The sequence below is a fragment of the Epinephelus fuscoguttatus genome, linkage group LG13 (assembly GCF_011397635.1).
Source record: "Epinephelus fuscoguttatus linkage group LG13, E.fuscoguttatus.final_Chr_v1".
NCBI lineage: Eukaryota > Metazoa > Chordata > Actinopteri > Perciformes > Serranidae > Epinephelus > Epinephelus fuscoguttatus.
In genome coordinates this window covers 37,839,911-37,865,096 of record NC_064764.1, presented here as the reverse complement: position 1 = coordinate 37,865,096, position 25,186 = coordinate 37,839,911, and the positions used below count along the sequence as shown (strand labels likewise).

The 25,186-nt window shown below is 43.6% G+C and overlaps 1 protein-coding gene across 1 annotated transcript in view; it reads right to left on the bottom strand.

Moving 5' to 3' along the window:
* htr2aa (5-hydroxytryptamine (serotonin) receptor 2A, genome duplicate a) overlaps nucleotides 1-17,544 on the bottom strand; it is an 82,656-nt gene extending 65,112 nt beyond the window's left edge. The window contains exons 1-2 of the mRNA XM_049594683.1: nucleotides 17,431-17,544; nucleotides 16,467-16,992 (exon numbers count right to left, since the gene is read on the bottom strand). Coding sequence (XP_049450640.1) covers nucleotides 16,467-16,935 — 469 coding nt within the window. The 5' untranslated portion in view covers nucleotides 16,936-16,992; nucleotides 17,431-17,544. The remainder of the gene's footprint in view (nucleotides 1-16,466; nucleotides 16,993-17,430) is intronic.
* Nucleotides 17,545-25,186: the final 7,642 nt, after the last annotated feature.

The window sequence follows — 25,186 nt, the reverse complement described above, 5'->3', positions numbered from 1 at the left end:
TCCATCTCACGCTCCATTTTACCCTCACTCGTGAAAAAGACCCCGAGTGAACTCCTTCGCTTGGAGCAGCAACTCTCTCCCAACATAGAGGGGGCAATCCATCACTTTCCAGCAGAGAACCATGGCCTCAAACTTGGAGCTGCTGACTCTCATCCTGACCGCTTCACACTCGGCTGCAAACAGCGCCAGTGCATGCTGGAGGTCACGGTGTGATACAGCGAACAGAGCTACATCATCTGCAAACAGCAGAGATGACATTCTGAGGTCACCAAACCGGACCCCTTCCTCCCCGTGAGATTCTGTCCATGAATTTCACAAATCGGGGACAAGGGACAACCCTGGTGTGGGGCAACACCCACTGAGAACGTGTTTGTCTTTGTGCCAAGTATGCGGACATAATTATTATGATAATCACATTATTATCTAACGATTATTCATTTTTTAAAAAGCTATATACAGTGACACGTTTTGCTCAGTAACATATATTTTAATACCCATACAGTGATGCAGACATGGGCGTCATATTGTTTAAACATTGTGAGGGACACATAAAGTGGCCGGTCTGGAGGTCCTCCCCTTGGAAATTTTGAGCCTCTCCCAACGTAGAGGGGGCAATCCATCATTTTCCAGCAGAAAACCAGGGCCTCACAACTTGGAGGGGCTGACTCGCATCCTGACCGCTTCACACTCGGCTGCAAACAGCCCCAGTGCATGCTGGAGGTCACGGTGTGATACAGTAAACAGAGCTACATCATCTGCAAACAGCAGAGATGACATTCTGAGGTCACCAAACAGATTGGCATTCAGTAAGATCTGAGTAGAAGATAAAACTGTGTTCAAAACATTTCAACCTTCATTCATTTTTATTTCATCCATTCATTTTCTGTAACCGCTTATCCTGTTAGGGGTCACAGAGGGCTGGAGCCTATCCCAGCTGACACTGGGTGAGAGGCAGGGTTCACCCTGGACAGGTCACCAGACTATCACAGGGCTGACACATAGAGACAGACAACCATTCACACTCACATTCACACCTACGGACAATTTAGAGTCACCAATTAACCTGCATGTCTTTGGACTGTGGGAGGAAGCTGGAGCACCTGGAGGAAACCCACACTGACACAGGGAGAACATGCAAACTCTGCATAGAAGGGCTCCTCCACCCTCTTGCTGTGAGGCGACAATACTAACCACTGCACCACTGTGCCGCCATTAAAACCTTCATGAAGGAGATTTATTGCAGGACTGATTAGTTTTAGCTAGGTGTACCTAACAAATAAACTTTCTTACGCTAACAGATGGTGTGGCTTTATGTGGGATTTTAAGGTATTCTTTCAGAAAATAAAATGTTGATATTTTAATTATGTTGTTGTTGTTGGTTTGGAGCTGTGTCAGATTGGGAGCTTTACTGTCATGGGCCACTCTGCCCCTGGTAATCGATATATCAGTCAGTCAGTATATTATAACAATCCTAGAAGTAATTTTTTAAAAAAGAACGAGAAAATCCAAAATCCAAAGGTGACATCACAGCGTTTGACTGACAGGTGATCTGCAGAGTAAATAGACCAGAGATAAAAAGACTTCCAGTGTTTGTCCTCATATGAGATTATTTGTTCCTGAATAACTTTGCAGGATTTAAAGGCAGCACTTGCTTGAAAACTGCAGGGATTTAGCATGAATCACAGAAAAGAAACTGAACCTAATCTTTTCAGTAAATCTCATCCCGCGCAGCTGCCCGTCCACAGAAAGAAGACAAAACCCGAGAGCTTTGAAACACGAGTGTTTGTCTTCTGTCTGTCATACGGCCCGAGGGGAGAGCCAACAACCAGGCAGGAGTGATGGATAGATGGCGGGGTTAAAGTCTTCAAAGTAAAAAAGAGGAGAGACATTAACCGGCTGACAGACATCAGAAGCTCAGAGACAGGGACGACAGAGAAAATCAAGTTATGTGTGAGCCTCTAAAGAGCAGAGGTGGGACTGAAGCGGGGACAGAGATCAGAGCTGGCAGACTGGGAGACTCGGCAGGTTTCCACCGAGCTCAGACTGGAATACTGTGTTCCTGCAGGTCCTCTGTTTCTCTGCTGTTGCCTCTAGTGACCAAAGGACCAAAGGCTGAGAGGCTTTACAGCGAGAGGCACTGATTACTGAGCAACTGCATCACAAAAGCTCTCTCCTGAGTGCAAAGAGACGGGGGGTTGGGAGAATTTACTTTATGCTAAAAGCAAACTGTGTAAGAGCTCCACACACAGATACAGTAGGTCCAGCTCACTTCAACTGCTCAAGGTGTTTGTGTTCTGCTTAATGAACCAGGCTGGAGATGTGACATATGAGAAGACCTTTAACTGAAGGTCACTAAAGAACAAGTTAAATCTGTTCATTTCTCAGCTTCAGCATCAATCTGATGGCAAAATGGGATTTAAGAATTAAGACTAAGAATAATTAATATGTTAATCTTTTTAAAGGATTAGGAATAACTTGATCAACACGACTAGATTACTGCCAGAGGAATCAAATTACTGTAAAACATTTCATGGCAAATCGCCCAATAGTTGCTGAGATATTTCAGTCAGAAACAAACCGACGGACTGATCGAGCGGCGACGCCAACAGCAGAGTCTCCAGAGCTTCCTCAGAGTTGTAACTCCTGCCGAGGAGACAGATCTGTCGTCTGGTGAAACATGGCGTGACTCCAGTGCTGGAGATGCTGAAAAATACAAGTGAAAGCCCCCTGAGGCTAGAGTGTGATTTGTGATACTGGGCTACAAAAATAAAGTGGACAGTCATGTGACATGTCTGTGGTCAGAGTCAGTGATGTCTGGTGTGTTCTGTGGTGCTGAACGGACAGCTCCTGTAAAGTCACTTTACTGTACGTACATGTTTTTAATCTGATAGGACAGGGGACAAAATCTACAGTCTTTGTTCCATACAAAAATATATACCAAAGTTGATCTGAAGTTATTATGAGGATATGGATATGGGTGACACAAAGGGAATATTTAAGACAGACATGAAAAATGGTGAACCTGTCCTTTAAGGCACATGTTCTCAACTGTTTTGTTTTGGGTTTCTTTTGACCAAAGACCCTTACAAGGTAGAGACTACACCAGGGACGCCCTTATCATGTCCCTTGGAATAATTTGACTTGGCCTATTTTTTTACACCTCTATATTTTCAGTTATGTGAAAGAACAGACAAGATAAATACACTAGAAAGACGTTAGACGGGCATCAAAAACATTTGCATCTCGACCCCCAAAAAGCCATAAAATGATGCAACTGGCATCAATTCAGTGAGCTGCATGTCACACTGTACTTAAACAAAATCTATTAAAGACAAATCAAGAGACAATCCCACCCCAGCCCGCTAAGCGGCTGTACCTACACGAGTTGCCAACAGTTGCCAACGGAAGAAGAAGAGGAAAAACTTTGAGGCAACAACAACTTGGATTTGATGGGTGAGTGAGTTTTTTTTATCAAAATCGTCTTATTAAAAATTTGAAAAACTTAATAACGTTAAGCATCCAGATACCCCTTTGAAAGCTGCAAATGAAACTACGGCGGCCGAGACGTATATAAAAGGCTTTTCTCACAGTGTCGGCCACGCTGGAAATAGAGCAGTGGGCTGAAGCAGAGCGGCGCGGCGGCCGGCCCCGGTGTGGGTTTGTTCATAGAATATAATGGAGGCGGGCGTTGTGACGCGTCGCATATGGCGGCGGTGTGTGTTGCACTTTAGTGCACACATACTGTCGGCTGAATGACACATTCTCATTATTTTTAATAACTTAGAATTTGTTAGATTAGATTATGATCCTGTTACCCATTAAATCTAAAAGTCAAAATATCATTTGTTAAACTGCAAAACTTCTTTTTTTATATATGTAAATAATTTTAAGGAGGGTTTGTCATGATAATTTAAGTAAACGCAGGGGTGCTCAAAGTTTTGATGACTGAGGGTCATTTTAAGAAGCCAGCATATGATTTAGGGCTACACGGGAAAAGTGCCGTTGTGAGGTGTCCACTGAGGTCAACACAGTCTCACTCCAACCTCGTAACATATCAATGTTTGGTCATGGACTTTCCATGCGGAGATCCTGGGTGCGTTGGTTGTTACATGCACTGCCTTTTACAAAATACACTTCTGGTTTCACAGGAAACGTACAGTTTGCATACAGTCTCTTTCAAAACAAATGCCCACACATGTCGGTACAACACCGCAAATGGACGTGTTTTCTTTTATCAACTAACGCATGGGATTAGCCAACACACAAACGTGTTTGGGTTGAGGAAAAAGAACAGGGCTTGGCTTTACAGTCTTACAGAAAAGGAACAGTGGCCTGCCAGTTGAAAGTCCCACTCAGACTTCTGCCCCCTTATCTCATGATGTCGTTCCGCACATTTACCCCTGACGCCACTGGGCAGCGTTAAACAATAAGGGTGACTGGCTGCGTATCGTGCTGACATGAAAGGACGGCTTTTTTCGTCAGTGTCTGACGCCGGAAGTCACTGCTCAAGCTCTAGTATTTGATGACTGTGGAGTGAGAACAGGTTGTTGTAATTGCTAACTTTAGCTAACAACAGATGACAGATCATCATCCCTATGACACCCGTTAGGTGTAGTTAGCATGAAACCAGTCAACGAATCCTCATATATATACATATTCCACATCATACAGTGGTTCGTATGATATCCTATGAATCAGCGTCCCATGAATGACGATACATCCTTAACATCCGTTTTGTGACCCATCCACCACCCCAACCTGCGTCCTTACAAGCCCCCTCCCTTCTTTATACTTTACTCTCTTCAGTGCATTGGTCAAACGATTGCAGCCTTCACAAATATATGAATAAACACAAATTACTGGCTCGTGATCACATATGATATGTATGAATTTTGGTGGATGACTTTTCATAGGAAAATGTACAAACACTACATGAGATCAGTCTGAACCAGTGACTTTGTACATGTTGTCATTCTTAACTCCGTGTCCATAATGGATGTGATGCAAGCGAGTGTCAGTGACTATCAATTTGATGCTTTGTCCTAACTGGCTGCCTGTTTCTATTTTATTCCTGTTGCTTGTGTTTAACATGCTGCAATAGATGAGGAACAGCTGATTCAAAAGGTTGAAATGGGGAGTATAAGATACAACATTTCACTACAAAACCTAAATAAGGTGACAGTTGGTTGGAGGGAGATCACCAGGGTGCTGAAAGTTTCTCTAAATATTGTTGTGTGGGATGCTCTGCAGAGCTAGCTTGATTAACAAAGAAGTTGCTGGTATGATACAGTATGGAAGCTACAACAATGATAGATTGGCATACCATAATATTGCACCCCTGAAAGAGATCATTTTCATGACCTAACAGAGTTCTATATTTAATGGATTCAGTGTGGACAGAGAGCGTCAGATGTGATGCAATGCAGCTTGATAGTCTGATGCTCGCTTGCTGTTAAGAGACGGTGTAACCTGACAGACGATTGTTAGAGTTCTGCAGTCTGACACAATAGGGGAGAAGGGTTTTAAATGTGAGCTGTTCAAAGTGAAAGTACTGAAATGGATTAAAAAATTATGCACACATTTCATGTCATGTTCAGGGGCTGCACACAATGATTCTGAGGGCTGCCATTGGCCCTCAAACTTTTCACAGACCACACTTTAAAATACAAAGTCTTTTAACATACCGAGTCCTCCAAGTCTTCTTCTCTCCCTCTGTTGTAGGGGTGTAAAATCTTTCTAAATCTTTGAATTTGCAGTGCACAGGTTGCTGTTGGTGACAGTGTTTATCATGAATCAGTCAGTACAGAGCAAAATGGAATAAAAGTGATTTTAAACCAACACATTAAGGTTTCGGAGGAGTTATATTTGAGCTGACCTTCAACACAATGAATAAGGAACAAATCCAGCGCCATGTCTATTTGTGAGTTCCCTGTTTACAATTCAAGTTTGCCAATTAGCTAAAGTTTCTCTCTGAAGGCTTCTGCCAGTTCTAGACTTTTCACACTGCAGCAAATTAAACTCGACTGAGTGAGATTATTTCTGCCTCCAAAGCAGCTCAGCCGCTGACAAATGTTAACAAATGTGACGAACTGCTGCTGCTGCTGCAGCTGACCTGAGTCTCAGTCTGACAAACTGAAATGAACAATTGGATTTCAAATTGCAGTCGATCTCTCTGGGAAAAGATAGATTTGTCCAATTTCTTTTCAAAATATGCAGGAAGCATCTTTTAAAAGGAGCCAATCACAATCCTTTCCTCTGTTTGAGATGGCAGATATTTAAAAACAGAAGCCCTCAGCTTTACTTCTCCAGCTATCATGGGTGCAAGTTGTAGTCAAGTGAAACCCTAAGTTATTCAAGCTCTTTACACCAGTGAGCGGAGTGTCAGGAGGATTGTGTACGGTGAGAAAGCGCATCAGTCTGTTGAGTTTATTTTGACAGCCCGTCCCCAGGGAACGCACGACAAAAACAAGGCGACGACGGGGAGAAACAAACCAGAACCACACAGCAGGAACGCTCTTCGCCTTCTGTATGTTCATATACAACAGACAGGATTCCAGCTCTTTGTCCATAGTGTACACACAGCCACAGTGCTCGGGCTAATCCCTAATTTCCCAGGACACTCCAAATGCTTGTTTTAGAACTGGATCTCTAAATCATCGCTGGGAAACCTGCCAAAGTGGCCAGACAAAACAAACACATCAGCCAAAGTGTATCAGCATTTGGCTGCAAAGCTGATTAGTATTTGACATGCTCAATAAGCCCCGTCGTATCAGATGTGACTGGACTCCCTCACTGGGTTAAATAACAGAGTAATCCCAAAGACGACAACAACACAAACCCTCATAATGTGTCCCAGAGTGAGATTTATACAGAGATGACACATTTTGGGAGGATAGAAGGTTTCTGGGGCCGCTGTTTGACACGAGGAATCTTTTAAATTATGAATAGTTTTTAATTAGACGCTGGTAAGAAACAAGAATAAAGGGCCATTCCAACACTTTGTCAGCAGACTTTCACCTCTACATATTACACACTAGGTATCCTCTTGTGCCTGCTGTTGTTGTTCCAGGATGCAGCAACCAATGCCAGGACGTCAACAAAAGCACGTTGTTAGGTTTAGAAAATAATTGTTTAGCTCTACATTCATACAGGAAGCAAACACCGGGCTCCTGGGTGAAAGTCCACGGTTTGTTGGATCCGTTCACTGCCACTCCAACCAGCCCAATAGAGACTCTGGAACCATGTTGGTTCAGAAGATTAGCATGTTAAGATATGCTGCTGATGCTGATGGGACTGTCTTTGGTTTATGACCAAATAGTGGGGCGGCAGTAGCGAGGTTCATCCCAATTGACACAAGCCAAAGTTGCCTACAGGTTACATCTGTAACAGGAAACCGATGGGAGCCGGCGATGTTTTTATTCCCACAGCTGGGGAAATCACAAGTTTGCACCATTTTGGTATTCCTCTGTTTACCTACAGCAGCTGACGAGGGTGTGTCATGAGCCTGAGCCGGTGTTTGTGCTGTAGTAGTAGGTATATATAGGGCTAGTACATCTTTTTCCTCACTAATAATAGCCTACTGGTTCTCTGTTGGAAACAGCCGATGAAGTTTTCTATCCTATCCTGTGCACCTGCACGGCGTGGTGATGAACTGTCTAATTGATTTCTGTTGCCATGCTGTCTTGTGGGCCTGCACGGCGGAGTGATACTGGCCAGAAAATAGTTCCAGTTGATAGCAAGGTCTGACGTAATGCGCGGATATTTTAAAACAACTGAAGTAGTCTAACAAAACACATGCATACTTTTTTGTAGCTTAAAACCTTTTGGTTACGTGTCCCCCGTACATCTTCAGAACTACTTTTTCTCCGGTAAGCTACGGGCGATTTCTCAGAGCAGGAGGCTTGTTGACAGTAGTGACACCGTCTCATCAGAGCTACAGATGGTTGTGTGTGTTTCACACAACGTCATGTCCAAAAACCTGAACTATCACTTTAATATATTTCACTAAATAACTAAAAAGTCTACCTCATGGTGTCACTAGAGGTCAGTTAGAGTCATCATCTGGGAACCATCATTATCCCTGTTGGATGCATTTCAAGTTTGACATGTTCAGGGCGCTAAGAAAAGTCACACGTTATTAGGATATAACGTCAAAAAATTGTAAATGTCCCAATCTATAAAATAGATCTTGACATATTTCAATGGACATGAATGAGTGTCCATCCATCCATTTTATGGCCAATCCATCAGATGGTTGTTGAGATATTTCAGCTTCGACCAAAACACTGAACCAAAATTTCCACCTCTAAACAGAACATTTTGTCCTTGGACACTTGTGAAAAATGTGATTACAGGTAACTACAGTTTCCAAAGGGCTCAGTGTCAATTTCCACTGCTCCTGTTGGCGGACGCAAACCACAGTGTCTTCCAGCTGGCAAGGCACTTATCCTCTGTTTCACTCAGTAGCTATTCTCTTTATAAGTCCACCGGGCTGGACATGCCTCATGTTGTTTCTATGACACTATGGGGAGCAGGATTTAAAGTGCAGTGCTCTAAGTAAGTATTTAAAAGACTGAACTGTTATCGTTCAATAAAACATACTGAATTTTAGCATTTGTCATTTCCATGTGAAAATGTTCTGAGGTGAACCTCGTAAAGGAAGTAATTTTGCATTTTATTTTCAGTGAGCTCTTATGGACTGGTTGTACGTGGGGTGGAAATGCAGCTTTAGCAGATAGTTGCTGTCAACATGAGATAATTCTCTGTCTAAATGTAAAATGAAGCACACACTGAATGCATCATTGGCATTAGTAGTCACAGTGGTGGAGCTGGCAGTTGCTGATCGAGGGAACAAATTTGATCAAATCAATATTTTCCTGGAGAGTTGATGTACATGAATGTTTTTAGAATCCAGACAGCGGTTTTAACATGCAGCGTACATCCCTGTTGTGTGTTGAACTTTAGAGGAAATAAATTCATCTCATTTAATTCCTCCATGGACATTTTTGATTGGTTTACAGCTGGTTAGAAAATATCTGGTTCTTCAACACATAAAAGTCAAAGGTACACGCCTGGGGAGAAGTTAACTTTGACTCCCAAGAAACATGCAATTACAGAGTGTGTGTGCCACTTAGGTGGGCAGAAGCTAAATATTATGCTGCTCAGAAAACTTATTCTAAAATCTAAAGCTTAAATGAGTGACACCCACAGGGCCATGAAGACATTCAGGAGAGTTTCTAAAGCCATTTTTAAACAGTTCATGACAAAAGGCACTGCTAGTGACTTTTAACTGTTCACACATGCACTACATGCAGAAACATTATCGTCTTGTGCCTTTACCAGTCCAGTTGCTGAAAGAAAAAGTTGTCAAACCACAAGCACGTAACATTTGCACATTTCATATGTATCGTATCAATGTTTCTAAAGTGACGTAGTCAGCTCATCCACGCATCTTCGTGGAAAGCATAAGACAGAGAGAGCACACTTCTCTGCCCTTCCTTGTGCAAATGAGGAAAGCCTGAGGCAAAGAGAGCAAACCTCCCTGCCCTTCCATGCACCTACATGGAAATCATAAGACAGAGAGCACACTTCTCTGCCCTTCCTCGTGCAAATGAGGAAAGCCTGAGGCAAAGAGAGCAAACCTCCCTGCCCTTCCATGCACCTACATTAAGAGCCTAAGGCAGGGAGAGCAGCAGCAGAGACCCCCCGGGAACAGAACAGAGCAGCATCAATGACAAACAGAAATGACATTGATAAGTCAGACACAGCAAGAAAAGGAGGAGCTGGGGTGGAGGCAGGTTGCAGAGTGGTTTGCAGAGGAAGCAGCAACAGTAGGCAGGCCAGAGCAGTTTAAATGGGGCGCCCTGAATGAGATTTGCATAGAAAGGAATCATGTGATCCATCAATCAGCTGATCATCAGTTGTTCAGTGTAGCTGGGATGTGATCTTGTCCTGCCTAAAGTAACATTATACTCATTCATGTCCTGTTGTTGGTGGTCAACTTCATGATATTTTGTTCATTTAAACAATTAATATTCCTGTTATTACTATTTGACTGGTCATCACTTACTTGAATTTGCTGTCAGCCATCATTGTGACTTCTGACAGCTGTCATTCAGCTGTCAAGCTGTCATCTGTTTGCAGCTCAGTTGATGTGATGAGTCTTCCACTGTGCAGAGGATTGTGGGTGGGAATAGCCTGAAAAGCATGCTGGCTTTCTATACTGCAAAATACGACCGGATTTAGTAGAACATCCCAGCATTTTTGGCATACTGCATTTGACATACTATGTATTGGCACGTACTAAATCTTTTTCTGGCATGCTATATAGTATGGTAGAGAGAGACACCTTGGGAGTCATAGTTGGCTTCATTCTTTCGGCCTTTGTAATCATGGTTTTTATGATATGACGCAAACATGCAACAGCACTGGACGGCACTTCTTAGCCAAATTATCACTGTTTTATTTAGTAAAAAAATTTGTCAATCATAAAATCACATTTTCAAGTATGGACAGAGAGCTGCAATGTCATGTTCCAATGTTTCAGATTGCAGAAAGTGTGCCAGAGGTTGTCTGGAGGATGCCAGTGAAACAGATGCCTAAACAGTAATTTTCCAGTTCCTGCTGCTAGTGGGCGCTGAGCCTTTAATGATGCATCGACTGAATTTGCAGCTGCTTTTACTTAATTTATCTTATTCATATTATATTGTCACGTATCATTTCAGTTTGTCTAATATATTATGTCATTCCTGAAATGATCACCTGTGACATCACATTTTATTTCATGCATGAGCACCCATGACCTCATTAATAATCTAATTTCCACAGCCATGACATCAACCACAAACCAATCTATGACCTCATTAATATCCACTCACAGTCCCATCTCTGGTTTCCCCCTATAATCTTCTTTTTGACACCAATAATAACCTCTCTGGTGGCCGCCATCTCACTGTGATATTATCGTCGTGACCTCTCACCCTGACACAATGCAGTGTTTGCTCCCTCAGTCAGTAAATGAATGTGAAATGCTGTGGCCGTGAAGCAAAACGAGAGAATAACTGCAGCGTGTGTGTGTGTGTGTGTGTGTGTGTGTGTGTGTGTGTGTGTGTGTGTGTGTGTGTGTGTGTGTGTGTGTGTGTGTGTTTGTGTTTGGCGTCGGCGTGGCTAATGACTTCTTTTGTCTTCTCATTAAAGAGCGGGGAAGGCGAGTAATAAGCACTGGAGGTCGTTCTTTTGGAAGTGCTCTTCCTTCTGACTAATTTGCCGCCGCTCGTTCTCATGCAAATGAATTTGCTACTTAGGGCTTAAAGCTCCTTATGTGAGCAGCGGCTCGTGACATTTCCAGAGACACAGAGAGGAAGCTCAGGGAGGCAGAGGAGCGGGGATCCGATGGGCATGGGCGACAGTAAAGGACGGAGGAAGGTGTGTGTGTGTGTGTGTGTGTGTGTGTGTGTGTGTGTGTGTATGTGAGACAGACAGACAAACAGAGACAATGAGGGCGAGCAGAGGAAACATTCAGCTTCCTGAAGCTGACCGCAAGAAGCATTAGTCAGCAGACACCTGAACAGCCAGGAGAGTTTTCAGATACAGAGAAGAGCTGCAGGTTCTGAAGTTATTGTTCCCAACTGTAAATTCACATTTTAAAGATTTATTAGCCACGGCATGGTTTAAGGGATGGCAAGTTCATTCCGTCACTTTGGCCCAGACTGAAATATCTCAACAGCTATTGGATGACATTCATGAATCCTCCTGATTTTTCCTCCAGCGCTGATATGCAGGGTTCACAGTGAAATATCTTGCCAACTGTTTCCTGGATTGCCACCGAATTTGCTGCAGAGATGCAATTTGATAAAAAGTTGGAATGTCTATTTGCACTCTGTGAGAATGGTTGTAGAGTAGGGCTGGGCGATATGGCTTAAAAATAATACTGCCATATTTTTAGGTATCACAATACACAAATATATAGTGATATTTTGAAATCTCCTCCAAAGTACTGTACTACTGAAATTCAAAATTATAAATGTTCTACAATTACAATAAAGTTGAATAAAGCTCATCATAGGCAAGAAGTGTTGCTGTGCTGTAATGGATTTTAGCAGTTAACACAAAGATTAACTGTTGCCACTGCATCCTAAAACGTGAAGACTGATTTACTGTAAGCTGGAAACACCCTCACAGCCCTCAAGTTCATATATTAATAGTGGTGCTCCATGGTTCCAAAATACGACTCTGGAGCCTTGCAGATACAAAAACATGCTTCATCTGCTCACGCTATTGTTAAACTTATTAAGTTAAAGTGTTGTTGCTGTGCTTTAAAAGGTGATGACTTACTCACTGTGAGCTGGAAACAAACTAACAGAACTCCAATTCATATATTAAAAATATTTGTAAGTTGCACTGGTGCTCCATGGTCACAAAATGTGACTGCATAGTCACTGTCTGGAGCTCTGCAGATACAAAAACATACTTCACCTGCTCACACTATTGTTAAACTTCTGGAAACAAACTAACAGTCCTTCACTTCATATAGTTGCAGTTGTGCTCCATAGTCAAAAAATGAGACTAAACAGAAAAGGTCTGGAGCCTTGCAGATGAGAAACACGTCTCACCTGCAATCTCTTTGAAGAAAGTGCTCTGACCTGGTGGAGGAGTGTGTGTGACGTATCTTGATTGTCAGTCTTTCTTCATGTGTGTCTGTCTGTGAGAGTGAGAGAACCAAAACTCTGAAGCGAATCTCATTGGCTTAAAAAAATGACGACAGGTCAATTGAGGTGGTTCAACACCGGGTACATCCAACTGGTAGGAGGCCGCGGGGCAGACCCAGAACATGCTGAAGGGATTATATATCTCATCTGGCCTGGGAATGCCTTGGGATCCTCCAGGAGGAGCTGGAAAGCGTCGCTGGGGAGAGGGACATTGGGAGTACCTTGCTCAGCCTGCTGCCCCTGTGACCCGGCGCCAGATAAGTGGTTGGATGGAGGACTTATAAAGCTGCTGAATGCACACTCTGTATGTAAACTTCCTCCCACTGTACAGAAATGAAGCCAAAATATCCCAGATGCAGCTGGTGCCATCTTGCGCTGGTGACATCATTAGGAGCCAGAGTCTGCGCAGTATCAAGAGGTGGAGGATGCGGCGAAAGCAGCAACAGTGCTCTTCAAAACAGATTCAGGAGGGAGCTTGTTTTGGTGGGAAATTTGCATGTGTGGCAGCGAGCCCTGACATTTACATGCTTGAATTCTGGCAGAAGAAAATGCCACAGATACTGTAGTGTTTTGTGAGAGTAGTTTCACGTAGCAACGTCAGTCTCTGAAATATGTTGCCGATGACAGGCTGATGCCCACAGTCTGTATCCTGTGAGCCAGACTAACTTGTCCTCTCTGGCAACAACAGACACCAGTTTATTATTCTAAGGTCTAAAGGTAAAAGCTGCCTCAGTTTATCACTCCTCCAATTTAAAAAGTGCAGTTTAACCCTCAGGTAAATACTGGACTTTGTTCCTCATAAATCAAATAAATTATAGAGGATTTTAAAACTTCATCCTGCCGGCCAATTTTAAACTTTCATCTTATAATAGATTTAGTGACATCTGTGACTGTCTGTGGTGCTGTCTCTGCTTTGTTATGTGCCTGTGTCCTTCTCTCTGCTGCACTCAGTCTGTTTCTCAGGAGAGGTCATCATCTCATCTCAGTGAGATTAAATAAAGGTTATATATATATATTGTGCTTTGTATTTCTTATGCAAAGACAGAGTGCAGAAAATGTTAACACCCATATGGACGACTGCCCTGAGGCAACAAAGCAAACATCTGGTTGCTGAGAGGGGGGTCCTGCATTATTAAAGCAGCTACTAGGAGTTTTTAATGGTTATGAAACAGTCTCAGTTTAATACTGATGCCTCTGTATGACCCACATAAGCAAACAAGACCATCAGTGAGAAGATTAACTGTTTATATACACTGCTTAAAAATTAAAGGAACAGTAAAACACCAAGTCAGTTAAACGTCAGGGATATCAATGTGTCCATTTATGAAGCACAAGTGATTGTGAATCAGTTTCAGCTGCTTTGGTGCAAATCAAAGTGACAACAGGTGCAATGGAGAGGCAAAAGCAAGACAACACCCAAAAAGGGAATGGTTTTACATGTGGTGTCCACAGACAGCTGCTCTCTCCTCATCCTTCCTGACTGATTCTTCTCTAGTTTGGTCTTCTGCTAGTGTCCTCGTCACTACTGGTAGCATGAGGCCGTACCTGCAGCCCAATCAGGTTGCACAGGTAGTCCAGGTCCTCCAGGGTGGCACATCCATACATGAAGGTTTGCTGTGTCTCCCAGCACAGTCTCAAGAGCGTGGAGGAGACACCAGGAGACTCCATGAGGGAGGCATGAAGGCCCCACGTCCTCTAGAGGGACGTGTGCTCACAGCTCAGCACCATGCAGCTCCACCATTCACTAGAGAACCATCAGCCGACTTGAGTCGAGCTCAGACAGGCCAGTTCTAAAACAGTTTCATCTTGCAAAATCATTGGTCTGAATTGGACTCCGGAATTTACTTATTTGAGTCTGATTCATCAGTTCTTCTTTGACTGAATGTCAAATCATGTTTTTTTTGGTTCATTGGTCTATATCATCATCTAAGACATTAGTTTCCAATTGTTTTCCACACCAGACAAAAAAGCTGAAACAATTTGTCCGAGCCCTGCTTGTTGTGTGTTGCAGGAGCGTGTGTGTGTGTGTGTGTGTGTGTGTGGCAGTGGTGCTGTCCACAGTACTGAATGGGGACAGAAGAGGTTGAGACACTGACAGACACATCACTTAGTTCGGGTTCTGCTCGCTTTACATGGCTGTAGAAAGAACTTTCAATCCTGTCTTAGAATGAGAAAACAAAAGAGAGACTTAAGCAGCACACAACTGTTTCTACACGCCTCCTCCTGTTTATTTTGACAGACGTTTATAAGTACAAAAAATACTTTGAACTCTGCAAGCAGCCATTTCTAATGTGAGTGCTCAGATGCCTAATACATTTATACCAACATAGGTGACATATCATGAATTATTGGGAGAAACCAAGCAATTCTATGTAACATCAGACAGCAAGCACCCCTATTTAGCCCAAGTGGAATGAGCCTTTGTTGCATAACCACATCTTCCTGCAACTGCGACAATTCAGCTGTGAGATTGGCAGTCGAATCAGGCGCCTTAGATTGAAGTGTACGGCAGTAGACTATTTGGGTCAGCTAAATGGGAAACACCACTGCTTTCGTCCGTTGGGGTGTGGGGAGGCACCACAGTCAACAAAAAGTCAAAGCTTCTTATAACTGCTTTAACTGTCTTGTCCAGGACTCTGATGGCAAAATCTAAACTCTAGACTTGAGTGTTATTCTTCATTGACCTTGAGAGAAGCAAATATTAGTGACAAATATTCATAACACAAGGTCCACCTATAGCTTTCGTCATATATGAGCACCTGCTGTTAGAGGGTGACAGCTGAACCAAACCCCAGAGTTTAAATCATTTTGCCAGACTTCATTATTGTGCTCACATAGGAGCATAATAAACACAGGGGAAGGAGGCCCCGGGGCAGACCCAGAACACGCTGGAGGGACTACGTATCTCATCTGGCCTGGGAACGCCTTGGGGTCCCCCAGGAGGTGCTGGAAAGTGTTGCTGAGGAGAGGGACGTCTGGGGTGCTTTGCTCGGCCTGCTGCCTCTCGAATGGGCCACGGATAAGCGGAGGAAAATGGATGGATGTGCTCACACGGTGCATAATCAAATCCAATCAGCACAAACGGACACACTGAGTGTTACTCCAGCAGAGGAGGACTGGTTGGTCTCTGTGAGTCTGCTCTGTGCACTGTATGTAAAGGAAACTAGGAGGTGATAGGGTGCACGCTTCAAACAGGTTGATTTGGAGATCTTTCCCTGCCTTCATGCTTCTTTCATTTCATTTTTCCTCATAGATATTTTTTGCATGAAACTTTTACTGCATCCACACAGTCCTGTGGCCCCTTCACTCATCTCTGTACGTGCACTGGTTTTGCCACCGTCTTTGTGCACTGAAGCATCACTCTGAATAAACACATCACAGTCAACAACAACGCCGAACACCTCCATCACTGCTGCTCTCCATCTGCCCACAGAGTCATGAGGCATGAGCTCTGATACAACCGAGGTCACGTCGCCACAACTCAGACACCTGATCTGAACGGCAGACGTGAGAGACACACAGGGAGCAGAGAGAGGGAATGTCAGATTTAATTTATTTTCTTCCTGCTGTCATTACCATTCAATTTGTCCCACTTGCTCCTGCAGAGAGAGTGAAGCCTGAAACATGCAGGCAGGTGCAGTTTGTGCAGTCAGATAACAATTCAAACACTTGGGGAGGGGGGAGCTGTGTGAACTCGAGTCAGCAGCACACCAAATGTCAACTTAATAAAGCCCAATATCAGTGTCACTCAGAGCTTACCGTAGAGAATGGTCACCATGGAGACCGGCATGACCAGGATGCCCAGGAGCATGTCAGCGACTGCCAAGGACATCAAGAAATAGTTAGTGGCATTCTGCAGCTTCTTCTCCAGAGAGACCGCCAGGATCACCAGGATGTTGCCCATGACCGTGACGGCGATGACGATTAAGATCAGCAGCGCCGCCCAGTTCTTCTCCACCGCCATTTCTTGTTGAGGACACTGAGACCCGTAAATCCTGCCACCATCCTCGCTGTAAACTCCAACGTTACGATATGACCCATTCCCTAACTGCGCGTCAACGCCATTACGAACCATGTCACTTCCCTGACACCCCGAGTTTGTCACGTTGTTGAGTCGCAGGGTGTTTTCCTCGAGTCCACGTGGAGACCAGGTGTTGGACTCCAGAGTGGTAATGGCTCTGACTGTGTTAGAGATCAACTCTGACACGTTCCCACCACGCAGGTTCATGGTGTCGGCTCGGTGACACCGTCACAGCCGGAGACAGAAACGCCTCAGGACCGCCGCCTGGAAATTGGGTCAGAGGGGAGAAAGAAAGAGGAAAGTCTTGTCATCATTTACTTGCGCTCCGTTTCCTCTCCCCAGGTGAAAGCCGTAAATATAACACCATTTATCACCCGAGTAATGAACTGTGTGTTTCAATATGTGCTGTCAGTTATTTGCTCCATCATCTCAGAGGGAACTCTCCGTCAGAGGATCAATGGATCGTCTCCACACGGGGAAACAAAAATAGCAGACTGCTGAATTCAGCACAACAGAAAGAGCAGCTGTTCATTTTCAAAGGACAATGCTGAATGGATAAAAATTAAATCGCCTGGTTAATATCGTGACTGTGCAGCCCCGTCCCACAGTCCTGCAAAAACAAACAGAAAGAAGTGTTCCAGTTGAGCTCGGCTCAGAATATTCCCAAAACCAAATGTTGGAGTTGGAGTGATTTTGACTCACATGTTTTCAGTCTCCTTCTCTTCTCATCTTCTGATTATAGAATCCATTTGAAGCCGCAGCGATGGGGGACACTGTTGCAGGTTTCTCATCCTTGAAGTCTGGCCTCGCCAAAGCTACACTCATGATAAAAACATCACGCCCATCTGAAGTCTTGGATGTTACGAATCTGAATTTCATCTCCTCAAAGTGTCTGTTTCTTTTCAAACAAGATGAAGTCTGACCTTTAGGCTTTGATTTTCGGCAGCACTAATCTTTGCATTTTAAAACTTTTATCAGTTTTGCTGCAGATTTTAAGACGTACTGAGCGTAAGGCTGGGTTTACTCTGCACTACATACCTGCACAGATGTATCACTGTGTGTGCGTGTTCATGAATGTGTGTGGAAATCCTCGAGTGTCCTTGCCGCCTTGTCTCAACTCATCCCTGCACCTGTGAGAGTGCGTCGGCAGCTGACAGAGATTGATGATGAACATGATGATATTTGACGTGTGTGTGTGTGTGTGTGTGTGTTACCCAAAGACACCTCACTAACTTTCTCCTCTCCTCTCTCCTCACACACACTGACACACTCAGTTTGGCGATAAGAAAGTCCTGACTCACAGCAAAAATATTCCTCTTTTCCCACAAACAATGTCAGCCCCCCAGAGATCTTAAATATTCCTTTAATTTTTCCTCCTCCTGCTCGCACAAGCGCTCAGTGGAAAATGTCAGTCACTCCACAGATCCTGGCTCAGTATTCCTTCAGCTCCATAAATCTTCAGGTTTTGGGATATTTCCACACCTCTTTCCTGAAAGAAAACAGAAGAAGAAGAAGGGAAATGTTCCGCGTGTGGACCAGCAGCTCACAGAGGAGGCTCCATGTGGATTTCAGGTTTCCAACGTGAGTGTGTAAGTTGTTGAGTCGTCCTCAGTGATAATCAGGAGCTGAATGATTTTCTGCTCTCACTCTCCTCACGCTGCTCCTCTCCGCAGCTCTCTCGCTGTGCTCCCTCTCCGTCTCTGTACCCAGGGTCTCTCTCCCTCGTATCGTATTGGCTCTCTCTCTCTGTCTTAAGCGTCTCTCGTTCTCTCTCGCATTCATTGCATGCCTTTCTCTCTTTTGCTGAATCTGTAAGTCCTGTTCTCTCTGCTTTTTACTCACTCCTTAAGTCAGCTGAACCTCCGTGAGTCTCCCTGTGCCTCTACGGACAAGTTTCCATCCAAATGTGACACAAAATTTTAACTGACAAGGACGGATACAGGAAGTTCACCTCGGTTCTGTCTAACAAACCTTTCAGCTGTGTAGTTCTGTCCCAGCTAAACTCCATCAGGTTTGCTCTTCTCCCACTCCACCTCACTGCATTACTAAAAACCAAACTTCAACAAATGTGCACACGTTCTATGTCGATATTTTTTATACTATTTTAGTATTATTATTTTAGCACATTTAAAGTGTATAATGGTGTATTCTTCATACTGTATATTCGATGGATATCATATTCATACAGAATATTCATTCCGTAATGTTCCATAACTGCTTATCCTGTTAGGGGTTGTGGAGGGGCTGGAGCCTATCCCAGCTGACGTTGAGTGAGAGGCAGGGTTCACCCTGGACAGGTCACCAGACTATCACAGGGCTGACACACAAGTCGTGCTGTGTTGGCGAGTGGATCCAAGGTGCCCAATTTTCCGCCTCGTAGGGTAGACATATTGGCGGAACCCTTTTAGTTTAAACAGACCGAGGCGGTCTTCTGCAACGGGAGGAGCTGTTGATGACTTGTGGGAGGAGCTGTTGATGACGCTGCACGTGCGAGCCACTGGCGGTGGATAAACAGGAAACAGCTGATAGCAGGAATTAGCGAGCAGCTAGTAGCAAGAGGGAAACACAAACCTGACAGACACTGTAAAGATGAGCAACTGGGGAGACAAGGAATTGCGCGCCCTCCTTGTCCTCGCAAACAAAGAGGCCATTAACCGTCAGATGATGGGGACGGTGAAGAACGGGCCATCTGTATAAACAAAAGTAGGTAGGCGGCATTTTGCTGCACTCCCTGATTTTGTTTTTATGCTGCCAATGCTGAAAAAAGACTGATTGGGCTTTCCTGCAAATTTGCACAACTCCTGTTTAAAAAGGGCTACTGTGACAGACAACCATTCACACTCACATTCACACCTAAGGACAATCTAGACGTTATTAATGCATGGATGGACTTGCATTTACACAGCGCCCCTCTAGTCTTCTGACCACTCAAAGCACTTTCCACACCAGAGTCACATTCACACATTCATACACTGACGGCAGAGGCTATCATTTAAAGTGCCAACCTGCTCATCAGGTTCCAATCTAATCTTCACACATATATTCGCATATCGATGGCACAACCTTCATGAGTAGTTTGGAGGTTTGGCATTAAGCAGCTCAAAAGAAATTTCCCTCAGGAGTCGGTGGAAACCAAAAACAGAGCTAACAGAGGGAGAATATTGGACTGATATCAGTGGGGGATGTTCCCACAGGCAACACAGGCCGCTTCCTGAGCCGCCACCATACCTTATTTTCATTTTTTTAACATAAAGGAAGATCTAAAGACCTGATGCTAACAGTCGGCCCGTCTGTCCTGGCAATGCAGTTCATCTTTATGTGTTTGTCAGTGAGGGATCTTTACAGTCAGAACATAACAGGACAGGTGTGTTAAACAAACTGGTTTTAGTTTGATCTCTAGTGGGATCTCTCAGATTTCGTTTGCTGGGTTTTCTGTTTGTACTCTTCCTTTGTAGATTCACTCCATATGTGTCATGTCTACTTTTATTTCCTGTCTTTGTGACACTTCCTGCCTTGTCAGCCCTGCCCTGATTAGTTTCACTCACCTGTTCTTACTCCCCCAGTTAGTGCCTTTCCTTTATTTACCCAGCTGCACACCTGCCCTGCGTTAGCCTCATTAGTCCGTCCCTGCTCCTGAGTTTCTCCCAGCCTATCAGCTCCCTGCTTCATGACTTTATTTCCCTCACCGGAGCTGCTCTGCCCTTTTCCTCCACCTGCACTTCATCCCCTCATCAGACTAGTTTGTATTTAAGCCCTTTTTAGTTCAGTCTGTGTTTGATTCTTGGTTTGGTTGTGTGATGGGTGGTTGCTGCTTCCTGGAGAAAAAAAAGGGTGATATTTTTGAGCTCCTGTTGTCTCCTGTGTTCACACCAGTAAAGCCATTGCATAACAACACCTCTGGAGGTTTCCCTTGCTTTAGTGTAAAGAAGTAAAAAAAAGTTTCATCCATTTACAAAACAGAAGAAGAGCCTGAGATGTCTCTAGAAAAATACGTGGACTTTCAACAATATGTCTCAGATTTTCCACATTCAGTCAGTTGACTTCTGACTGTCATTACAGGTGCATTTTCCCAAACATTTCCTCTGTTGTAATGCTGGCATCACCACACCAAGCTAAAGTGGAAGCCATTGAGGAAGCACATTAACATGTAGGCAGTTTGCAGTGCCTTGGCATCAGGGCTCCACCTGATACAGACTGTTTTGTGCCGAAGCTGCTGATTGACAATATTTTGCACAATGTTCAATATCTTTAAATATGACCACACTGTTTGAAGAACTGTCTTCTGTTAAGGGTAAAAAAAAGCCTCTGAAGCAGCATTTTTCACGAAGGAAGCTCAATCAATCAATATTATATGTTTAGAGTCATCCTGTGGGCGGAACTGGACCTTTTGGCTGCCTGTTCTGGCCAACTGTCCATATGTTTAACACCCCTGTGCAGAGCACTGATGGGTGTGGTGGAAAGCAAGAGTGTACATGGAAAGCATTAGAGTTAGAGAAAATGAAAATGCAAACTGTTGGCTGACAGGTTCAACAGATCAACTTACTTTACCAAATACCTTTTAATGTTGCATTAATGGTCTTCCAATTGTAAAGTAACTGATTATTTCTACATGATATTAAACACTGTCTGGAGTCTTCATTCATCTCAACTGTATTGTGGTAATATTTGTGCCTCATGCACTCAAGCCGCAGAGATAAGGGACTGTTCTGTATTTAGGGGAAGTGGCTTTTTTTATCCTCCCTGATGCTAGAAATATTTGTCCTTGAGCCTCCCTGAGCAACTGTTGAAAATTCACAACAGTTATTAGATTTTTAAAACTTACTTTTCAACACATTCTCACTTGGACCTCGTCTCATATCAATTAGTCATGGAGCTTTCATGTCCAGATACGATGTGCAAGGTACCCTGGGTGTGTTGGTTGCTGACATTCTGGGACACTGTGTCAACTTCAGTGTCATGATCCTCATCATGGCAGCCCCTCCCTCTCCCTCATGTGTATGTGTGTCATTCCCCGTCTGTATTACTCCTCCTGTGTTTCTCCCCGTCTGTTCTGTGTGTGTGCATGTGGGCGTGGCTTCCCTCCACAGGCAGTGCCAGGTGAATCCACTCCAGTAATCAATCTCTCCATAAAGCCTCTGGATTCCTCCCTACTCGTCGCCAGATCGTTTCATCAGTCTGCGCGGTAGTTTGTGTCCTGGCTCCTCTGTGGTTTTTGCCCTCGTGCTTTGTTAGCTTGTGTAGCTAATGCCTCTGTGTTTTCTCCACCTCAACTCAGATTGCTGTGCTTGCCTCGTGATCTCGTGTGTGCTACTTCACCGCCTGCCTGTGGACCTTCCTGCCGCCGTCAGCTCTCCTGTGTTTCCCCTCGGAGTGAGTACGCTCGAAGACAGAACCTACTGCGCCGTGCCGCAGCACTGCCGCCATTACCACGTGGCGGACGCCACATCACGGACACTCTCACTCTCCTCCTCACCGGTGCCTTCACGGAACACGTCGGGACCCTGGGACCACGCTCCACCCCTCCCCCCTTGCACTATTCTGCACATTCGAACATTAAAGGCTTGTTATTCACTGTGTACCTGTTTCCTGAGTCGTGCTTTTGGGTCCAGGCTTTAAACCAAATCATAACATTCAGCCTGTTACATGCATTGTCTGTTTTCAAAATACACTTCTGTTTTCACAGTCTCTTTCAAAATAAAAGCACTACGTCGGTACAACACCATGAATTGATGTTTTTTTCCTTCAACAGCAAACGCACATGGTTGGGTTTAGGAACAAAGAACAGGATTTGGCTTTAGAATCTTACAGGCCGCAAGCACCACTCTCTCAGGAGAAGCTCAGTGTTTGATGGTCCCCTCCACCACCCCTCCGGCCCACCTATCAGACTTTCACCACCTTATCTTTCATCCTTGTCCTGCCATGTTCCCCCCGACACTGCCAGGCATGCACCATTAAACTATTGATGACCTTAAAGCCTTTTGAAAGTTGAAAGTCCACTTAATGCCTTTTTTATTGGTTTCTGACGCTGCAAGTCACTGCCCAAGTGCCGGTTTTCGACGACTCCGGAGTGAGACCATGTTGTACCCTTTGATGTTTGAAAGTTAAAACTTGATGACGAAATCCTGGAGCTGAAAACAGCCTCGGTTTTTCACTCTTGTCCTGCATGCTGTTCATATAAATGATTTATTTTTGGCCAGAGTTTGAATGAGACATAGGCCTAGAATAAAATGATTTAGATAAAATATCACTATATTAAGCTTATATATGGTTGTGTGTTCTTCTGACGGATGCGTTCATCGCACATCATGTGTCTGAAGAACATCAGGAATTTGAAAATCCAATGATAATTTCAGTTTTTACAGTTTCTGGCTGTAAAAATGGTGTATTTTGGTGATTTTTGAATAAAACATGCTTTCTAAACCCACCCACCAGTTTGGAAGGCATGTCTTCTTAAAAAAAAAAAAACAGTGATAAAATAAATATAAAATGCAACCATTTAAATTTGTGTGAACACCTCTAAGCCAAAATAAGAAACATATGGTTCTGCCAGGTGCTTAAAAAATATTCGACATATGACAAAATATTTGAAATATTGACTCACCTCTTTTTGTACCACTCCTCCCCTCTAGTAAATAACAAACAGTCCCTAATAAACATCTTTGGAAAAACCCGAACAGAAGCCGTTGGTAAACACTATGGCACAGTCTTCACCTTCGCCTTCAAACCCCCTGTGTCTGAGTATTGCACATCATTGTTGCTAGAAAGAGAACCTGACAGCATGACAAGACCCTGTTGCTAAGATATTAGAGCTGTGGGAATGTACGTCACCTGGAATTCACCATGTGACCCCCACCGCGGCCTAATTAGCAACCAGTCCTCATTTGTCCGTGGTGTATTGTAACTGGCCGTAATGAAGGTGCTAATTATCTGTCTAATGGTGACTGGAAAAGACTGGAGTCTTTGTATTTGGCCACATCAAACAGTGTCTCCGCTTCGTTGTTTCAGCTACAAACCAGTTTTAAATCATGTAATTTCTTTGCTCTGCTGACATTTTCCTTTCACGTCCCTTCAGGTGAAGTAAAAGCTGTTTTACGCTCCAGAACAGCTGCTGGAATAAAAAAAAGCCATCATCAGACAGAAGCTCCTCAATGAAGCACAGAACAGTTAAAATCACAATGAAGATTATAAAACATTTCCTCCTGTGACTCACACACACTTAATGGATGTTATGTGTGTTCTCTGACGCAACAGAATAATGTCTTAGCTTCTTTCTTTCTCTCCTTTGAACCATCAGGCATTTCTATATTTTGAAAATTAAAAATAAAACCAGAATGACCACCTTGCTGTTTTATTGACTGTGCACACCAGTTGAGTTTCTCTCACAGTTTCCATCCATGTCAGTGAAAACATGGATGCTTCACACACAGAAGATCTATACAGTCAGCACAGTTTCAAGATTAGAGTCACCAATTCAGTATCTGACCAAATGTCTCCCCTTCTGTTCCTGAGATATGACGTTGAATAATGGACTGGAAAGTGTTTTATGCAGAACATTATGATGTCACAGTGAAGTTATCTTTGACCCTTACGATAAAACGACAAAGCAATCAAACATTTGTATGAAGTTTTGTCATAATCAGCGTGAGAATTCTTGAGTTATGACCAAAAACATTTTGTGAGGTCACACTGACCTTCAACCACAAATTCTAATCTGTTTATTCTTCAGTCCAAGTGTATGTTTTTGTCAGATTTGAGGGAATTCCCTCATTGAGGCGTTCTTGAGATATCAGGTTATCGTCAAGAGTAGGACAGATGCAAGGTCACAATGACCTTGACTTTTGACCTCCAAAATCTAATAAGTTTGTCTCTGAGTCCAAGTGAAAGTTTGTGCCACATTTGAAAAATTTCTTTAAGGTGTTCTTGAAATATCGTGTTCACAACAATGAGACAGACAAGGTCACACTGACCTTGACCTTTGACCTATGATCGCCAAAATCGAATCACTTCATTATTGAGTCTAAGTGGACATTTGTGCCACATTTGGAAAAAAAAAATCCTCAAGGTGTTCATGAGGTATCATGTTCACAAGAATGAGACAGATGCAAGGACACAGTGACCTTGACTTTTAACCACCAAAATGTCATCAATTCATCATTGAATCCAAGTGAATATTTGTGCCAAATTTGAAAAAAATTTCTTAAGCTGTTCTAGAGATACTGTCTTTACAGGAAAAGGACATATACGAGGTCACAGTAACCTTGACCTTTTGACTACCAAAAATCAAAACATTGCTGTGTCTAAGTGGACATTTTTTGCCAAATTTGTGGGAAAAAATCCTTTAAGGTGTTCTTGAGATATTTATTTTACAGGAATAGGACATACACAAAGTCATAGTGACCTTGACCTTTGACCACCAAAAATTAAATCACTTTATTGCTGAGTCTGAGTGGAGGTTTTT